At 42.2% G+C, this 18,597-nt stretch overlaps 2 protein-coding genes across 2 annotated transcripts in view; one reads left to right on the top strand and one right to left on the bottom strand.

Annotated features, from left to right (window-relative positions):
- The window catches only part of cacna1da (calcium channel, voltage-dependent, L type, alpha 1D subunit, a), a 108,557-nt gene extending 93,875 nt beyond the window's left edge, over positions 1–14,682 (top strand). Inside the window, exons 40-47 of the mRNA XM_066670571.1 lie at positions 2,515–2,631; positions 3,104–3,489; positions 6,029–6,055; positions 7,508–7,636; positions 8,162–8,301; positions 8,456–8,562; positions 8,808–9,119; positions 10,271–14,682. Of these exons, the coding sequence (XP_066526668.1) occupies positions 2,515–2,631; positions 3,104–3,489; positions 6,029–6,055; positions 7,508–7,636; positions 8,162–8,301; positions 8,456–8,562; positions 8,808–9,119; positions 10,271–10,573 (1,521 nt within the window). The 3' untranslated portion in view covers positions 10,574–14,682. The remainder of the gene's footprint in view (positions 1–2,514; positions 2,632–3,103; positions 3,490–6,028; positions 6,056–7,507; positions 7,637–8,161; positions 8,302–8,455; positions 8,563–8,807; positions 9,120–10,270) is intronic.
- A 9-nt stretch (positions 14,683–14,691) lies between these two features.
- LOC136697307 (parapinopsin-like) lies at positions 14,692–18,597 on the bottom strand. Its single transcript, XM_066672341.1, has 4 exons — positions 18,231–18,597; positions 16,922–17,250; positions 15,976–16,209; positions 14,692–15,303 (listed from the first exon to the last, which is right to left on the bottom strand). Exons 1-4 carry the CDS (start codon positions 18,595–18,597, stop codon positions 15,187–15,189), a joined length of 1,047 nt encoding a protein of 348 aa, XP_066528438.1. The 3' UTR covers positions 14,692–15,186.

The raw sequence follows: 18,597 nt of genomic DNA on the forward strand, positions 1-18,597 counted from the left end.
TGGTCTCTGGTTAGTTTTCCTTTATGAAAGCTTCCTCACTAAATATATTTGTTGACATCTCAAAACCCCATCTCTAACAGGAACAGCAGGCTTTGGAAACCAGAATGGTGGCGGTAACGTTAAGCGTTGTTTACTCATCGTTTTGGTGTTTTGTTTGGGATTGAACACACCTCCGTCATCAGTTTAGACAGATCAGTAGAGTTTGTTCCTTCCTTGTTGCAGCGTCCAACTCTCACAGGATTCTTTCATCTGCCCCCAATCCAAGGAGCATCTGAAACTCTTTAATAGACCATGACATAATTTTCGAGCTGTCGTTGTGAGTCAGATAAAACAAAATATGATCTCTGCTTTATTTTGTGCTAGATGTCTGCGTTGCATGGTGTAGAATGAGGACTCTCTATGGCCAATCAGCTCTCTGCAAGGTTTACTTGTCATGGTTTAGTCTCTACTCAGCTCGTTCTGAACCACTCTGAACCAGAGAGCCGGCACTTAAAATGAATTCGGTTCCAGTACCAGGACCAAATTTACCTGATGGAGAAACAGAAAAGCTGAGTCGATGTAGATTTGAAAAGGAGCCATGCAGTTGAAAACCACCATTTGATGCAAAGCACTGTATACCCCGCCATTGGTAGCAGTTCTTAAATGTGATTTCCTTGATGGGCACATGTAAAAAAGGAGGGAAAAGAGGGGAAGTGATGATGAAATTTCAGAGCGCACATTGTGCCCCTGACAGAGATAAACAAGCACATTCAGAGCATCAGTAGGGGCTTTGTTAAACATCTCTCTCATCTCTCGCCCCTTTTGATAAATCTTAAATGCAGATGCGTCAAAGTGAAAATAGCTATGATGTGTGTATTTGTAATACCAGTATTATCTGTTTTGTATAGTCTGTAGTCTATGTGTTTATTTTCATCCATCTCCATAAGACTCTCGTCATGTCCTCATTATATTAATACACATGACTCTAGAGCCATGAGTATTCTCCTCAGTCTCCACTGCCCTGCTGTGTTTCTGTATGGACTGATTTGACATAATCTCCTGTTGTTTTCAGCCTTTCTTCGCCGTTTTGGTTTAATTGTTGAGAGCGCTGTTTGAAGAATAATTAATAAGTCAAGTGTCATAATAAGTGGGGAAAAATACCCTTAGTATGTCTCTTTCCTGTTTGAGTATGTCATATCTCTCCCTGGAGGCTGCACGGTGGTGTGAGGTGTGTTCTCACTGTGTCCATATGGGTTTCCTCAGAGTGCTCTGGTTTCCTCAAACACACATTGGTTGGTGGACTGGTGTCCGTAGGTGTGAGAATGTGAGTGAATATGTGTGTGAGTGTGTGTGTGTGTCGCCCTGTGATGGACTGTCGCACCCTCCAGGGTGTGTTCCCGCCAGTGAGTGCATCCAGTGAATCCGGGAAGGCTCCAGACCCACCGCGACCCTGAACTGTTTACAGATTCAGTGAATGAATGTATACTCCCCCCTGGAGGTGGTTTCTGTCCATATCAGCATTCAGTCTCTGTTAGGAGCACATACATCTTATTATTTTCCTCACAGCGGAAACCTTTCTCTCCTTAACTTTGCAAATCTGAGTTTTAAACTGCAGATTTACCAGCAGTTGGTCTGCAAAGACCATGTTTGTGGTCAGTAAAAATGTAATGGTTATATTCTCCCCCTTCTCCACAATTGAGCACAATTATTTCTGTTGTTTTAAAACCTCCACAAGCCCCACAACAGCATTCACCCCGTGTCTTAATAGCCCTTTTCAGAATGCCACTTTCAGTGCCTGTTCCTTTAAATGATAATGAGCCCCTCGCTGTGCACCCCCGACCCGAGCGTACAGCAGTGAGGAGCAAGAGGCAGAAGCTTTTTTGCCATTTTCTCTCAGTTTTCTCGGTTTTTGCTCAGTGCTCTTATTTCTCCACGCTCGTTGTGTCTGTTTTGCCGCGTTTAACCTCATCTTTGCGCTCTCACTTAAATGTGGGCCCAGTGCTGTGATTGGAAAGACTCAGAAGGGCCGGGCAATTCTACAGTCTCTGCACTTGACGTCAGAACTGGAGCAGAATCAGAGCGGCTCGTTTTATCTTATGCTTTCTGGCTGGGTGGTCTTGTTTCACAGTGTGAAACCCAGACATTAACGTAAAAATGCTTTGAACTAGGGATTGTTTTTTTTTTTCATAAAATGTCCTTTAAATAATATTCTCTTACTCTGTAGATACTATGAAAGGTCTCTGAGTAACTGTAATGTATACGAACGTTACTTAATGTGGCCTATGGTTTATATTCTTGTCAAACATTTTCATCTCTCACACAAACTCAAACCCACACACACACACACACACACACACTGTCTTGTCTGGCACTGTCTTGTCCAGAGTTGTCCATGTTGTTGTCACCTGTGAACAGAGTCCTATGACAGTAGTGTGTCTCTTTGTCTGTGTCTCTCTGTTCACTCTGTTGTGAAGATGCACAAAGCTCCTGCTTCTGGAGCTGATTCTTAGCCTCCTGTGTTGTCATGGTTTACAGGCTGGTCTCCGCACGCTGCATGATATCGGGCCTGAAATCCGCCGTGCCATATCATGCGACCTTCAGGATGAGGAGCTAGTAGACTTTATGCCTGAGGAAGACGAGGAGATTTATAGGGTAAAGGACTCAATTTTACAAGCTCCTTCAGCACAACTGCTCAATGTCACATGCTGTAACTCTTCAGTAGTCATTAAAGGATGGTAATTAGGACGTTTAATCTGTCCTGCAGTGGAAATAGAATAGTTCACAGCTCTTTACGGCAAATTAATTGTGGCCTGTAAAGTTTTAAGGGCACAGCTGGATTGACCTTAAGTTGTCGCTACAGTGGGTCTATGAGCAGAGTTCATGATGAGCCTTTCTGAATTGTAAATTTAATTTATTGATCACATTTATTCAGAGTAATTTAGAGAATTCCTCAGTTCATCAGATTCATTCATATCATTGAGTCATTTACCCAGTTACCAGCTTCTGTTCAACCCATTCTGTTTATTAAAAATCACATACACTGACTTGTTCATACATAGACCATTGCTGACCAAATCACCCGTACTCTGTTCATTATCTCACGTTCTATGATGTTTATTAACAGCGAAATGGTGGCCTTTTCGGCAACCACATGAACCACATCAACGGAGAGCATCGCAGAGGCTCTGGGCATCAGACCAACGCCACACAGCGCCCTCTACAAGTCCATCCTCCTCCACACTATGCTCACATGGAGCAGCCTGTGGGAAGACTGGGCCGAGCAAATGCCATGGCTCACCACAACCATCACCACCACCACCACCACCATCACCACCACAATTCCTACGGGAAGTCCCCCAAGTCCACCAACATTAACCTCAACAACGCTAACGTCTCCAGTCTGCCCAATGGAGGCCACAGCCGCTACTACCAGCACATGCCAGCCAACGGGTATCCAGGGTCCTACTACCCTGGGGATTACGAAAAGCCAAGGACGCCACACGGACAGAGGTGAGCCCACAATACTGACATTCTCTCTGATGATGGATTTTGTGGTGTCTTTAAATATATAAGGAACATTTTCTCATGCTGTAATTAATCAAAGCCTTGGTCATTTAAAGCAACATTAGGTAGTATTTGTATCTTACAGCATAATTACAGCTTTAAAATCATTGTGATGATCCCCTGATTTATATTAGGGAGGATAGAGTTTCTGTTGTAGCTATTTCAGGCTCAGCACTTCAGAAACTGCACTATGGAACTCTTGCAAAAGGATAGGAGGCCAGCCCCATACTCTTCCTCACCCTTGATTTTAGAACAGTGCTGTCAAATTGAATAACATTCTATAACTGTAGGCAGAGCCCAGAGCAAAAATAAAAAAATCTTCCCTAGTGTTCTTTTAACCTGTTGGCACAGTCTTCCTGGAAGCACAGCCACAACTAATCAAATAAAAGGCTGCATCCCAAATCATGTACCACACACTACACCCTTATTTGTGATTGTAGTGCATGTCATTATTCTAATGATGCACTTAGTACTCCTGTGTAATGACTTTGGAACATTTCAGGCACAATTAACTGCTACAGCTAAAAGACTCCTGATGTTTGAACTTCATGATGAACATGGACTAGTTGGTCATAGACATTAGTAAGTAGAGTGACCTTAGTAAGTAGAACAAAATAATCAGAGTTTTAAGTCTTAAAATCATTAAGTGCAGAAACCAGATGAGACAACTGCAATAATGGCTTTTAACAGTGCCCAGTGTTCACACAATTTCCACTGATATAGTATGCAATCTATTACTAAACGTGAATGCAGAGTTTTTGGACACACTAACCCAGGAGCCTTCAAACTACAGACCGCTGCTTACATTTGACAAGCCCCTTTAATTACAGCGTCAAAGCATGTGGCCTAGCCAAGGGCATAGATTTGAGTAGAGAAGGTATGGACATGTTCCTATACCAATCCAGCAACTACTGAATTGTTCCTCACAATCATTTTGGCCAAAAATTACAATACGTTTGTCTGTAGGTGGGGCAGCACGGTGGCACAGCAGGAAGTGTCGCAGTCACACAGCTCCAGGAACCTGGAGGTTGTGGGTTCGATTCTTGCTTCGGGTGACTGTCTGTGAGGAGTTTGGTGTGTTCTGTCCGTGTGGGTTTCCTCCCACAGTCCAAAAACACACGTTGGCAGGTGTATTGACGACTCAAAAAGTGTATGTGTGAGTGTGTGTGTGTTGCCCTGTGAAGGACTGGCCTATAGAATACACCTCCAGGGTGTATTCCCGCCTTGCGCCCAATGATTCCAGGTAGGCTCTGGACCCACCGCGACCCTGAACTGGATAAGTGGTTACAGATAATGAATGAATGGTCCGTAGTTGTCTAATCAATGAACCCACACCACCTACAGGATTGGTTTTGACGATTCTACCTAACGTGTGAGAGGCTGTAATAATGCAGCTGCATGAGAGACTCCATCCACATCGCGTCTCGCATTGATTAAGGGACAGTGCCACCGGCACCAATGGTTTTTTAGGGGCACTTCAGTCCAGTCATTCAATATCTGCAACTTTCACTTAAAAATATTTGTGACTTTATGACATGGCATTAAGTTTATATAGTCTAGATGTTTTCTTTGCTGGCTGTAGTCCAGCCCCCCAAAAAGACTGAAAAACCGTGAGCTGGCCCTTTGATTAAAAAGTTTGAGGACCCTTGCAATAACCCTTCAGGCAGTGATATTATGGCACACTATTTAGTATAGAGAGAATACTATTTGGGATGCAGCCCAAGAAAACAAATGCTGTGACTCAGAGTCAGACCAGACAAACCGACTGAATGATAAGAAAGCACCCTCAGGGATTTTAGTGTAGTAACCTTAAGAACATAGATCAGTGTGTGTGTGATGCTCATGTTTTGAACTTCCTTTAGTATTTTATTACATTCATTAGATGCTTGTTACAGCTAACACTGTAAAGCTTGTAAGATAATATCATGTGAATGATATTCCTAACAGCAGCAGTGTGGGATCATGTCCCTCATTGTCCCTCAACATTGCCCTCACTTTCTTTTGGATTCACTCCTTGTTTGCTAGATATAGTTTAGACCATGAGTCAACCATTAGATCACCCCTGAAAACACCTGTCTGTCTAAAGACTACCTCCTGTCATTTCAGATCAGAGCTGATCTTCTGTCCTGTCCTTTTCTACCAGGCTGAATATAAATCATGGTCAGGTTTAATCAAGTGGATTTTGGGCTCTTGACTAAATTGATTTAAATAAAATAGAGACCTGGTCAATTTTGCCTGGCTTGCCACCAGCTTTCTACATGTATGATATTTCTGTATATATTATACTATATTTCTTCAGTTTCCCTCAGGATCAATAAAGTGTTATATTCCCATATATCTCATATGATATAGAAATACATATGCCATCCCTGTCCCTTTCCTTTCTTTCCTGTTTTTTCATCTCTCTCCCTCTCTCTCTTTCTCTTCCTCTGTGCTTTCTAACGGTTATGCTTTCTTTTAACCATCTCTCTGCTTTCTGGAGCAGAAGGCGCTACTATGAGACCTATATTAGGTATGTTCCACATTAGGTCATGCTCTTGTCCTGTAGCAGGGATTAATCATGTTCACCGCAGTGTGTTTAGAAAGCTGATCTGTGGTCAGCGCAGGCGCATTCTCCTTCTGTTTTCACTCCCAGCACAGCGCTCTTAAAAAACAAAAAGAAGAATGTCATAAACCATCTGCCAATCATAAGCTCTGTGTTGTGATGGTGGGAAGAGAGAAAAAAGGAGGCTATGTCTTGCTGCATGTGCCTGCTGGACGAAGGAAATATCACTAACAGAACCTTAAAGGATGACTCCTATGGAAAGTTATCACTGTCAGGACTTTGGTATAGTAACATGAGTAATACAGAGAGTACATTTTTTTAAATTATGAACTTTCAAAGCCTCCAAAATTTGGCTGGAGTTGTCCTTTAAGCAAGTCTTCGATGCCTTATGAAAGACTAACCTGGATTTTATTTTGCTTTGCCTGTGCACCGCAGCCTGATGAAAGAAGTCTAGAGTCTTCAAAGCCTAGGATAAACATATAACACCCTGGGCAGAGAGTAAGCCTAGATTAAAGGGCTTATATCTTAGCAAAATCAAAGTCCCTCACCTTTTTTGGAATGAAAGTGTTTGAAGAAATACGTAAACATAGTCACAGACAGAACAAACCTGTTTACTTTGTAGGGCTGAACGATTAGGCGGAAATAACTAATTGCAATATTTTTTGTTCATTCATCATCTGTTCATCAGAGATTCATCCTTGTAATCCTTGTCAGGTCCAGGCCTGTTTTTTGGCTGCAATTCTGAGGTTGTGTGTGGAATGTGAGAGGGTCAGTCTGTTGCGGCTGTGGTCATATCCACAGTGCAGTGCCCAGCTGTCTCTGATTGATCGGACTTTGTTATAGAAGCCTAGTATTCCTGTTTAAAACCTGTTAGGACACGTTTCAATTAGGTTTAAATCACATTAAGTAGGCAAGAATTAAAACTGATCAAAATGTTTAAAGTTTTGATACAGAAACTCTTAATCTTTCAGCCCGTACACTGTAACTGCCAATACAATATGCAGCAGTTTTGCTTTGCCTGTGGAAGTCCTTCTCAGGGGAAAAATGAATAGGATTTTTGTCCTCTGAGTATATTTACAAGGGAAACAATTATCTATGATATAGTCACAGTCTAGGCTTTATCTCTGCCTTTTAAATCACTCCAAAGACAATCCTAGATCTGTAATATGTCCATACTGTTTTAAATATAAATAAGTCTTTGAGCAACACTGTATTAATATTAAATTAGCTAACTGCTTGAGCCAGACTAGCCCCAGGCTAGTGAGGGCACAAAGCTTGCTCTGCTGTTGAGGAAGCCATGCTTGTACCTGAGTCCTGCCCTGGAGGTGTGCGTCTGCATGGCACTGCATGGTCACTCCTCCCTGACGTCTCCCACTGACACCAGACTTCCATAAGTTCTTTTGACTGACCCCCACTCAGGTCACACGGTAATGAGAGACGGCGCCCTACCATCCGCCGCGAGGAGGAGTACGAGGAAGACCGCTATTCCGGGGAGTACTACAGCGGAGAGGAGTTTTATGAAGACGACAGCATGCTGTCAGGGGAAAGGTACGTCATGGGATATGGGATAAAACAAGCTGTTCTAATTCTGCTCTGCTTCTGACATTAAGTGCAGAGACTTTAGAATTGCCCCTCCCCCCTTGTCTGAGTCTGTCCAATCACAGCACTGGACCTGCGTTTATGTGAGAGCACAAAGACGAGGTTAAATGCGGCAAGATAGACACAACGAGCGAAGAGAAAAAATAGAACTGAGCAACAGCCAGATATTCTGCTCCTTGCTCCTCACTGCTGTGCACTTGTAACAGGGTGAACAGCGAGAGGCTCGTTGTCATTTAAAGGAACAGGCGCTGAAATCCTTGTGAGATTTTGATCACAGCAGGTCACAGACTTTCATTAAGTGAAAGTGGACAATATATCTGTGGAGAATATATCTCATTTAAAGCATGAGATCTGTTTTGCGTCACATTGTGTTGTTTCTCATGCTTACTTTTAAGAAGAAATACAGATAATTACAATACACATTATAACACCCTTTATGACTAGATAATGTGATTGGGAACCCTTCTCACCCAGGTATCCCAGCAGTGATCAGGAGTACGAAACTCCTCGTGGATACCATCATCCCGACAGCTACTATGATGATGATGAGCAGCCTCTTTATCATGACTCTCACAGGTCACCAAAGAGACGGCTGCTACCCCTGACACCACAAGGTGAGTCTCTGTGATAAAGCAAATCTGGGTGAGCATTATATTATGTCTTTTCTTTACTCAGATGCAGCTCTCTAAGGGGTTGAGGCTGTTACACAAACGGCTTCTGTATTCACTTTCTGTCTGACTCTCTTACTCTCTCCTCTGACACCCTCAGCCCACCGGAGGCCGTCCTTTAACTTTGAGTGTCTGCGCAGACAGAGCAGTCAGGATGAGCTTCCTCACCAGAGAACTGCGCTTCCGTTGCATCTGATGCAGCATCAGGTAACAATTGTTTTATGGTAAAAACTGTTGAATTTTCTGTATTAAAGTGTTTACTGTTAAATGAAACATGCATATACCTCGGTCCTGTTTGTCTTTACCTCCTCACACACCCCCAGGTCCGTAGCTTATAACCAGCTCAGTGTTCCTACTTTCACTGCAATCAAAGGGTAGAAATGACTCAAAGGTGCCTTCACACACTAGTTAAAAGCTTGCTATGATTTGCTGTGACTACTTGTGTGTGTCAGGTGATGGCCGTAGCAGGACTGGACTCAAGCAGAGCTCACAGACTTTCACCCACTCGCTCCACTCGCTCCTGGGCCACGCCCCCGGCCACTCCTGCCAGCAAAGACCGGACCCCCTACTACACCCCACTAATCAGAGTGGACCGCCCTCTGCGAGACAGTGCCAGCAGCAGCCGCTCCTCTATCAGGAAGAGCTCATGGTATGATCCAGAGTATCAGCAGGGCAACTTCTCACCTGTGCACCTTCAGATTCCTCCTGAGTACAGGAACCAGTACCACCAGAAGAGAGGCAGCGCCACCAGCCTGGTGGAGGCGGTGAGTATAATAGCAGTTGTGAAAATGCAAACCTATGGAGGGCATAAATATTAAAGCTAAGATAAGTCAAGATAAGGGCGGCATGGTGGTGCAGCAGGTAGTGTTGCAGTCACACAGCTCCAGGGACCTCGATTACCGCTCCGGGTGACTGTGTGTGAGGAGTTTGGTGTGTTCTCCCCGTGTCCACGTGGGTTTAATCCAGGTTTCCTCCCACAGTCCAAAACACACGTTGGTAGGTGGATTGGCGACTCAAAAGTGTCCATAGGTGTGAGTGTGTGAGTGTGTGTGTTGCCCTGTGAAGGATTGGCGCTCCTTCCAGGGTGTATTCCCACCTTGCGCCCAGTGATTCCAGGTGGGCTCTGGTTACAGATAATGAATGAATGAAAATTAACTATACTTTATTTTATGTTTTTGGTGTTTACATAGCTACAATTGCTGCAACATTTCCAAACATATACAAACATACATACATTCACATATACACTGTCTAATAAAAACTCAATTTACACACAATTAAAACTCACAGACTGACCTGTGTGAGAAGACCGAGTGTTTTCAATTCATTTCACAGTCATTTAGCAAGGCACAACACTCACACTCACAAAGCCCGTTAAAGCAACATTAAGTAGTATTTTCACTTTAAAACTACATTGTGTTTTTTATTCAGTTGTACAGGGAGAAAAGAGCCTGTCTTTGCTGCACCAGGCTCAGCACTGTAGAAACTGGCCATGTAATTTTAGAGGTAGATAGGAAACAACCCTCTTCTCCCTTTATTTCAGGACAGTGCTATAAAAGTAAATTAAATTCTGCAAATGTAGGGGGAGCCTAGGAGCTCAAATAGCAAATTACCTATTACTGTAATGTGACATATTATTCTTTTTTTTTAATTATGCACAATAGATTAGAATATTGGAGTACAGAAAACAAAGGGAAACAAAATATTACAGGGAAAGTGGTTTTGAATTTAGCTAAAGCGAAGAAATAGAAGAACACAAGAAATACAGAATAAAAACAGGAAATTTAAAAAAATGTGACAAGAAATGGACTCTAGCCAGTTCTCAATTTGTGTGGCAGAATTTCTGAATTGTGAATTGGCTTAATGTGGTTCTGTGGAGTTCTGATTCAGATTTTGTGTTTTTGTGTTTGAGCAGGTTCTGATATCAGAAGGACTTGGCAGATATGCTAAGGACCCAAAGTTTGTGGCGGCAACAAAGCACGAGATTGCAGACGCGTGTGATATGACCATCGACGAAATGGAGAGCGCAGCGAGCCACCTGCTCAATGGAGTCACGCCTGGGGTCAACGGGGTCAATGTGTTCCCCATCCTCGACCACAGAGACTACGACCTGCAAGACATTTCGGCCAGTTACAGCGACGAAGAGCCCGAGCTGGAGCCTCGGCCTCGGTACGAGGAGGACCTGGCGGACGAAATGATATGCATCACTACGTTATAGCAGCCGGTTAGCGGCGAAAGCTGACCGACTCATGGATTCCTCACGACTGAGGTGTAGTTAAAAATATATGAAATGCATCTATTGGCTGATAACCAAAAGAAGTGCCTTTGCCGTGCAGTAGAAAGGCACATGGGGTAAGGACCGCAACTGGCCCCACCCACTCGCTTCCGATTCGCCAAGGGGCCAGGGAGGCGTTGCTTTGCCAGAAAATGGTATTCCACTCTGTCAGACTGCAAATGATGATGATGAAGATGTTGGAACTGTTAAAGCCGTTAAAGCTGAACTGTTGAGTGGCTGCATGTGCTGCCACTGCAGGACCATGGAACATTAAGCAGTGGCGAGAATTATTCAGGGGGTGGGCTTTTGTTTTTCCAAGGTGATGACAATCAGATCCAAGATGTCATTACCTCAAGTCACTTTATTAAGGGTTTTGCATATCAAGCACGTTTTCAATGCAAGCTTCGTAAGGCATATCTCCCTCTAGAGGATTTAGTTTGTACTCACGGGCTAGTTCAATGAAGGACGGGGAGATTTTAGATAACTAACACCAATAAGAGCACGCTGGTTTACTAAAGGATAATATCAAGAGGGTAATATCACTAATTATTGTTACATTATCAATCCGGAGGTACTTTTTCAAGACGATTGCAGCATTTGTTTTGAATGCACTAGCAGGCAGGTTCTTTTTTAAATTCTAGGCTAGCCTGTTTGGGCTTTCATAATTACTATGCTGTATATTTATTGTAATATAAAACTACAAGAAGAAACACTTTGTAAAGAGACATTATATATTTTGTAATTATGTACTGTAGGGGAAAAAGCAAATCAGCAATATTGATCATTGATGTTACGTTATTAAGAGAAGAGAAAAAAGGAACCGTGTGATTTTATTAGACACTGGACTCTTATTATTATTATTATTACTATTATTATTTATTATATTTATTATTTGCCTTTTTTATTTGTGGCTTATATGCATTCTTAACTGGTCTGTGTAAAAACAGCCATTTTCTATGAGAGGTTATGTCTGTGACACACCCGCACAAGATATGCAAATCTATTTTATGTTTTCTCTTTCTCTGTTTGCGTGTGTGTGTGTGTGTGTGTTTGTTTGTATGTGTGTGTTTGTGTGTGTGAACGAGAGAGAGAGAGAAACTCTCAAGTGTAAAGACATCATGACTCATTGGTTCCCTGAAATCCCCAGCATGCAGTGTGGACAGGGCAGTGTGATCTTGGCTGCTGGACTCTGGTAGGGCTTGCGGAGCTGTCTTTTGTGATGTTGTGTTGTCGTGTATTGTAGTGGGTCTGGTTCAAGGGGTTTTTCCGTCAGAGGGTTCACTCTCGCTGTGTTGTTGTGTAGTTTTTGTGTAGAGGAGGTGCACAGGAGGGTTCGATATTAAATGCCTCGTGCATTGACAATGCTGCTTAAATAGTGCATTCTGAAACTGCCAGGTGCAAGCTGTCTGACTCAAAGCCTGCAGACGCTGATCTGTGGTCAGCTCAGACGTCCCCAAGCTCAGCTTCAGAACATAAAGCTGCTCTCAGATCAGTGGGGAACTCTCACTCATGTTGTTGGGCTCATTTAACCTTTAGTGCTATGCTACAGCACGTGGAAAAGAGTGATGCACTGAAGTCGAATCGCATATTTTCCACATCAAGAAATCTCAGTAGTCCTTGCGCAAAGTTGTATCTCCAGATGTCATGAGGGTACTACTACACTTCTGCTAGCAGTACCACGACACCAGATTTTTCAGTCAATACTGGTTCCCAATTTAGAGCAAACAAGGTTCGCGTCTCACCTCTGGCATATACAGATTCAGGGTGTGAGATATGCCCTAGCTTAAGGACAAGGCCTCCCTTCTCCAGGTTACCTTGGCTAGAGGTTTCTACCTTTGGACATCCCGTTTTCAGGAGCACTGAGAGTCCAGGGGGCTGGGTCTGTGGTAGAGCAAACATAGCAGGGATATCTCCCGTAACAACATTATTATAACTGTATACAGAGCTTCGCAGAAGGACTTAGAGGATGCTATACTTCTTTAATTTACAGTCAGAATGATTACTTCCAGTAACCATCAAGCATCAACATGGAAATGATAATATTTTTTTTATCTTTTTCTCAAGACAGTTCAGCAGCTCCACATTCTTTCAGACCCACAGTGAAGTGAGAGTGGAGCTTTCTGTGCTGTTTGTACAAAGTCTGACCCCAAACCCTAACCTTAAACCCTCAGTAATATCTCCTGATCAGTGTGACTCTAACACAGTTGTTGCCAAAGTAAGATCAGAATTGTGATAATGTAATTTATTATATTCATTTGTCATTTCAGTGCAACACTGTTTTCAGCTCTGAGGCCATAATCAAAGTGTGATTAGGATACAGTCTCAACAAGCGTTTCAACAAGCAGGGTTAGAGAGTGGCTAAGCAATACTAACCCCTTTTCTTCTTCTCTCTCTATCTCTCCATTTCTGGCTTCTGCGTACACCTCCACAAGTGCAGGGGGAAACATATCAGAGTTTCAGCCATTCATTTATTCCCAAAAATACTTTAGTTGTGAAGGTGTTTTTAAGAACAGGGACGGCTTCACTTCCACCAAACAAAATAAAAACCACCAAGTGAAAAATAACAGCGCGACTGCAGAGGCACTGCCTTGAAGCCTTGAGCTTCAGCACAAATTAACCATAGGGGAAAAAGGGAATTTTAGGGATTTGTAGTTCCTGAGTGACTGCTTTACTGATGTGGTGAGTGAGTACTGTGCTTTCAGTCAACCGAACACTGTCATGAAAAAACATTGTGGGTTTAACCACTGCGTGTGCACATCTGAAAGGGCTCTCTGAAACGTTTTGTGAAAAAATAATACTAATATATATCTCTATAGTGTTCTGGTCTTTATGTGAATATATCTTGTGAGAGGACCAATGCGCATTCTAGGCACATTGTACTATTCGTAGCAACTACTCGTAAGAAAAATAATATATGCATTATTTTTTAAAAGAAAAAAGCTTTTCAAAAAAGAAATAAAAATAAATAAATAAACAAGCTAAAGATTAAACTGACTTACTTTTACCTCATGTCAGGGACTCCTGAAGAAAATAAAAAAAAAATATATATATATAAAGAAAAATATAAATGGTTCATTCTGTACCAATGGGATTTACATATTAGCACATGGCTGTTGGTCTTTGCACAAATGACTGTCCGTGCTTTTGGGTTCCTCCTGTTTTCTATTCAGAGTTTTGTGTATTTACGGTGAGCGAGTTTTGTACTTTTACCCGTGACTGTGTGTTTGGTTTAGTGAATTATATATTTGTCATTCAACATCTCAGCTTTCAATGCTGGGGACAACAACAAAAGGACGAGACTAAAAAAAGGTGCACCTCTCTGTAATTAAACATGCTAACGGGTTAAAAAAAATTAACATAATATCCAAGTTTACAAAGCAATGTCTGTTGATTTCAACGTTTTCATCATTTCATTCTAGACTTATTAACTCTTACTTCTACTATTCTGATTATTCCTGTTGTTATTAAAGCTGATATAAGATTACCATGTATATGATGTACAAATATACTGGAAAGATGAGTGACTATGTTCTCTACTTGAAAGTCCTGAATTTTGCTCTGTAATGGTTTTTATTCAGTAAAAATGATTTTCTCTTGGTAGCAGATGATTAATGAAAACCCTCTAGGTTTTGTATCAATGCATTTTTTGTATTTTTCCTATTTATTTTGGCCTGGACTTCACCGGAATCAAAACTGAAGTTTTATTTTCTAATGATTATTACTGAATAAACTTAAAAGTCACAACAAAAATATCAGGATCGCCTCAGCTACCCACTCACTTAACAGATCACAGGACACGGGGCACCGTGCAACACTGAATATGATGTGGGATATCTAGGTTGTGTACGTTCTTAGATCCTGGTGGGAATCGATTTGGTTTCTGTTCACTGAGTGCAGCCAAATTACCAGATGACCACAGCTTACAGATGCTGCGAGTCCAGGGATGCTCCAGGAGACAGCAAAGATGTGATGCTGCTGCTAAGCCAATAAAAACCCAGCCGGCACAGACCATAGACAGATATTACATATTATATAAACAGTAAACAGTAAAAGCTGCTGGTGTAGGTGAGTATTCTCACTGGAGTCCTCTTGCTTTGACCTGTTGATCAATATCCTACTTTTGTTTTTCAGACCTGGACACAAGTAACCCCATGGACCCCATCCCTGTTAGTAGAAGCTGATTGATGCTGACTGCTTATGAGCTGATTAACCATAACATTGTCCATATGGTCAGCTCTACTGACGAATATACATGCACAGACTGTTGTCCATACGTTCTTCTGCATACGTTATTAGCCTATTTCCACCTTTGACCTCAGCAGAGGAACTGTCGGGGTCCTGATTTTGAAGAACAAGGGGGGCTAACAATATATGCAGAGCAATAGACAGACTACACTCTTCAATTGTAGAACTACAAAACCCTCCTGTGTGGTCAGTGGAGCTGAGAGAATGGACCACGAGTGTAAAAACAAAGCTGTGATTTTAATGTTTGGGCTCATTGTGAGTGTTCTTTGTGGTCTTGGGCCACAGTGTTCGGCCCGATTTGTACTGAACAGTCAATCTGACATGATCTTGTTCTTCAGGGGGCTCACAGTGGTCTCTTCCTCAGAAGCTTCTTCTGAAGGTGAAGGGCTTTTCCCACAGAGCAGAAAAGGAATGATGTACCTCCGGAACTGTGGACAGAGAAAAATCCACTCATTCCTGGCATCTCAAATGGGGTCTTTTCCAATTTTTTTTGGTTTTTTTTCAAAACTTCCCAGCTGACTTTTCACTGCAATGCACTATAGCGGCAAAGATATTCAGAGGTGTTAACACTGTGAGGTCCACCCCTAGTGTAGCGCAAAGGAATTGCAGGGGACAATGGGACTCTAGTGACCCTCTAATATAAAATTGGGTTATGAAAACATTACAGCCATGAGAGACACAGATTTGTGCCACCTGTACCACTTGTAACAGAAATATATGCTTTTAATTTGTTATTTACCTCAGATAGATCACATTTATTAATAAAAATGCTGTTTGTTTCTGTGAGCAAATGTGATTTTTTTAAAGAAAGCAATTGTCATACAGAACTGAACGTTTCCCACAAACCAGTTCAACACAGAAGTATGAATCAGAAACAAATTTATGTTCAGTTCTGTGCACACGGCTAGTGTCTACACAATAAAGGCATCGTTTGAAATGGGTGTAGTTGTAGATCAGCAACAGAGTCATTCTTGAAATCAGCCACTAGGGGGTGCTGCTGTTAATGTTATTGAAATCATGCACTCCTGTATCGAGACTCATTTCCAGTGTGTTGTTTTGTATAGATGCATATATACAGTGTGTATGTGTGTGTGTGTCACCTGTTTGTTCATGAGGATGTAGATGATGGGGTTGTAGACAGTGCTGCTCTTGGCCGTGTAGATGGGCACCATTTTGACCCAGGGGCTGATGTTAATGTCAGGTTTGAAGATCACAGCAAGGGCCAAACAGGTGTAGGGCATCCAGCTGAGGAGGAAGGCCACCACCATCATCACCACCATCCACGCCACCCGGGCTTCCGCCTTCGCCGCTGCTCCACCTGCTAATCTGGCCATCTGAAAGGACAGGTGAATGATCAGAAGAACCTCAGACACTTCACTTACACCCAGCACATGGTGGAAGTCTTTTTTACATATACTGTCACTGTCACATGAACAGTCGCTGTCTTTGGTTCCAGTTTAAAGCCATTTCTCTTTTCTGGTGCCTTTGTTTAGCACTGCTCTTCATCTTAGAGTTATGGTCCATGTCTAAGTGGCTGTGTGTTCTGATGCAAGTGTTTTTCAACAGAAATTGTCTGTGTATTGATGTGTAACCTAAGGAAATGTAGGTGATACAGGCTTTCTAAGGTTCTGCTTCTGTTCCAATCCCAACCTACTGCAGTACTTCCACACAGCCTCCTGTGAGACCTTGCTTTCTGAGATTCCTCCAGGTAACAGCTCTGGATATTCTCCCAGATCAAATGTCTGTCAGTCTGATGATCTGAGATCATTTGCTCCATCCCCAAAATCCTCAATCTAATCACCATTAGAGAGGTGACATCACTGCTCTAAGTGAAAGGCAGCCTGATTTTAAAGCAGGCTGCATCTAAACCTTAATCTATAAGTAGAACCAGAACTTGTTTTAAGGCTTTATCTAATGTAATGAACAAGCCGTTCATTCTTCGTACTGTCTTTACATCTGTGCTCTTACTTGGTGTTTTAATCCTAATCTATGTCCCTTTTCATCACAGACTGAAGGTCTTAATTTCTTTAAGAATAATCTTCTTACTCTTCGGAGTGTCCAGAGCAGCCAGGAGTACGAGACCACAATGACAAGGAAGGGGACGGCGAAACACAGCAGTAAGTAGCAGATAATGTAGGAGCGGTTTCTGGGCTCTGGGCTCTGCCAGTCTGGGCCACAGGATGTCCCGATGCCCTCCAGCTCATATCGGCCCCAGCCGAAAAGAGGTGGTGTGTTCCAGACCAGAGACCACATCCATGAGACCCCCACTCCGGCCACTGCGTGTTTCTGCTGGAACAGGATGGTCCCCAGCGGCTTACATACCACGAACACTCGCTCTACAGCAATCAGAGCCACTGTACACAGAGCTGAGATACCTAAACACACACACACATACATATATTCAACCAGGACTGCCTAGAATACATACTGAGTCATTTGTTGTAATAAAATATTAGTAGATACTAGATGAGTAGTAGATGTAGTAGATTGAATCATGTATGGTATATATTGTATGATGTGAAGTAGATACTGAATGATTTGTAGTGGATACTGAATCAAGTGTAGTAGGTAGTGAGTCATTAGTTGTAGGTATTGAATCATATCTAGATATTGAATCATAATAAATAATGAATTATGTAGTAAAAACAGAATCACTTGTAGAATATACTGTACATAATAAACTCTACTACATAATATGTAGTAGATACTGAATTATATATATTTAATACTGAATCATATGCAGTAAATACTGAGTCATTTGTAGTAGAGTCCAGTAGTAGATAAAGAATCATATGTAGAAGATATAGAATTATATGTAGTAGATACTTAGTCATTTGTAGTACATTCTGAATTGTGTCTAGATATTGAATCATGTAATAGATATCATGTAGTAAATACAGAATCAATAGTAAAATATTCTGAATCATTTGTAGTTGATAATGAATCATTAGTAGTAGATTCTGAATAAAAAGCAGTAGATACTTAATCATTTTAGTAATTACTGAGTCGTATAGATAAAGAATCATATATAGTAGATACAGAGTTATATTCAGTAGACACTAAATGATTCGTAGTCGATACTAAGTTGTGTAGTAGATACTAATTTTTGTGTAGCAGATACTGAGTCATGTAGTAGATACTGAATCATTTTAGTAATTACTGAGTCGTGTAGTAGATAAAGTATCATATCTAGTAGTAGTATAGTTATATTCAGTAGACAATGAATGATTTGTAGTAGATACTAAGTTGTGTAGTAGATACTGAGTCATGTAGTAGATACTGAATCATTTGTTGTGAATCCTGATTAGTTACTGTTTGATGCTGTTCTGACTCATGTATTTTTCAGATGACAGACCGAAGAAAGCGACGCAGAACCCCTCAGTGACACAGCCCACCCTCCCGGTGAGGTGTTGTCCGCCGGCGGTGTTGAAGACAACAGGGAGAGCTCCTGTCAGCGTGGAGCCCAGGTCTGAAGCAGCGAGGCTCAGCAGGGCAAGGTTCAGAGGCTGCTTCAGCTGCTCATGCCTCAGAGTCACAGCCATCACAGCAGCGTTCAGAACCACAGCTGTGACCGAGAACATGAACAGAACCAATGCCAGGGCCACCAGCACTGCCCTCGACAGCTCTGACGCTCCATCATTCACTCCATCACTCCGTCCATCCAGCCCTCCATCAATGCGGATGAGAGAGGATACGTTCAGCAGCTCCGGGACCAGAGCCAT

This window comes from Hoplias malabaricus, chromosome 5 (genome assembly GCF_029633855.1).
Source record: "Hoplias malabaricus isolate fHopMal1 chromosome 5, fHopMal1.hap1, whole genome shotgun sequence".
NCBI classification, from domain to species: domain Eukaryota; kingdom Metazoa; phylum Chordata; class Actinopteri; order Characiformes; family Erythrinidae; genus Hoplias; species Hoplias malabaricus.

Excerpts from the sequence above, each read along its gene's own strand:
- LOC136697307 (XM_066672341.1), bottom strand. The coding sequence starts at position 18,597 with ATGGCTCTGGTCCCGGAGCTGCTGAACGTATCCTCTCTCATCCGCATT. Across the intron at positions 16,210-16,921 it reads TGCTCTGGACACTCCGAAGA|ATGGCCAGATTAGCAGGTGG; the intron begins GTAAGAAGATTA and ends CTGTCCTTTCAG. Across the intron at positions 15,304-15,975 it reads ACATCCTCATGAACAAACAG|TTCCGGAGGTACATCATTCC; the intron begins GTGACACACACA and ends CTCTGTCCACAG.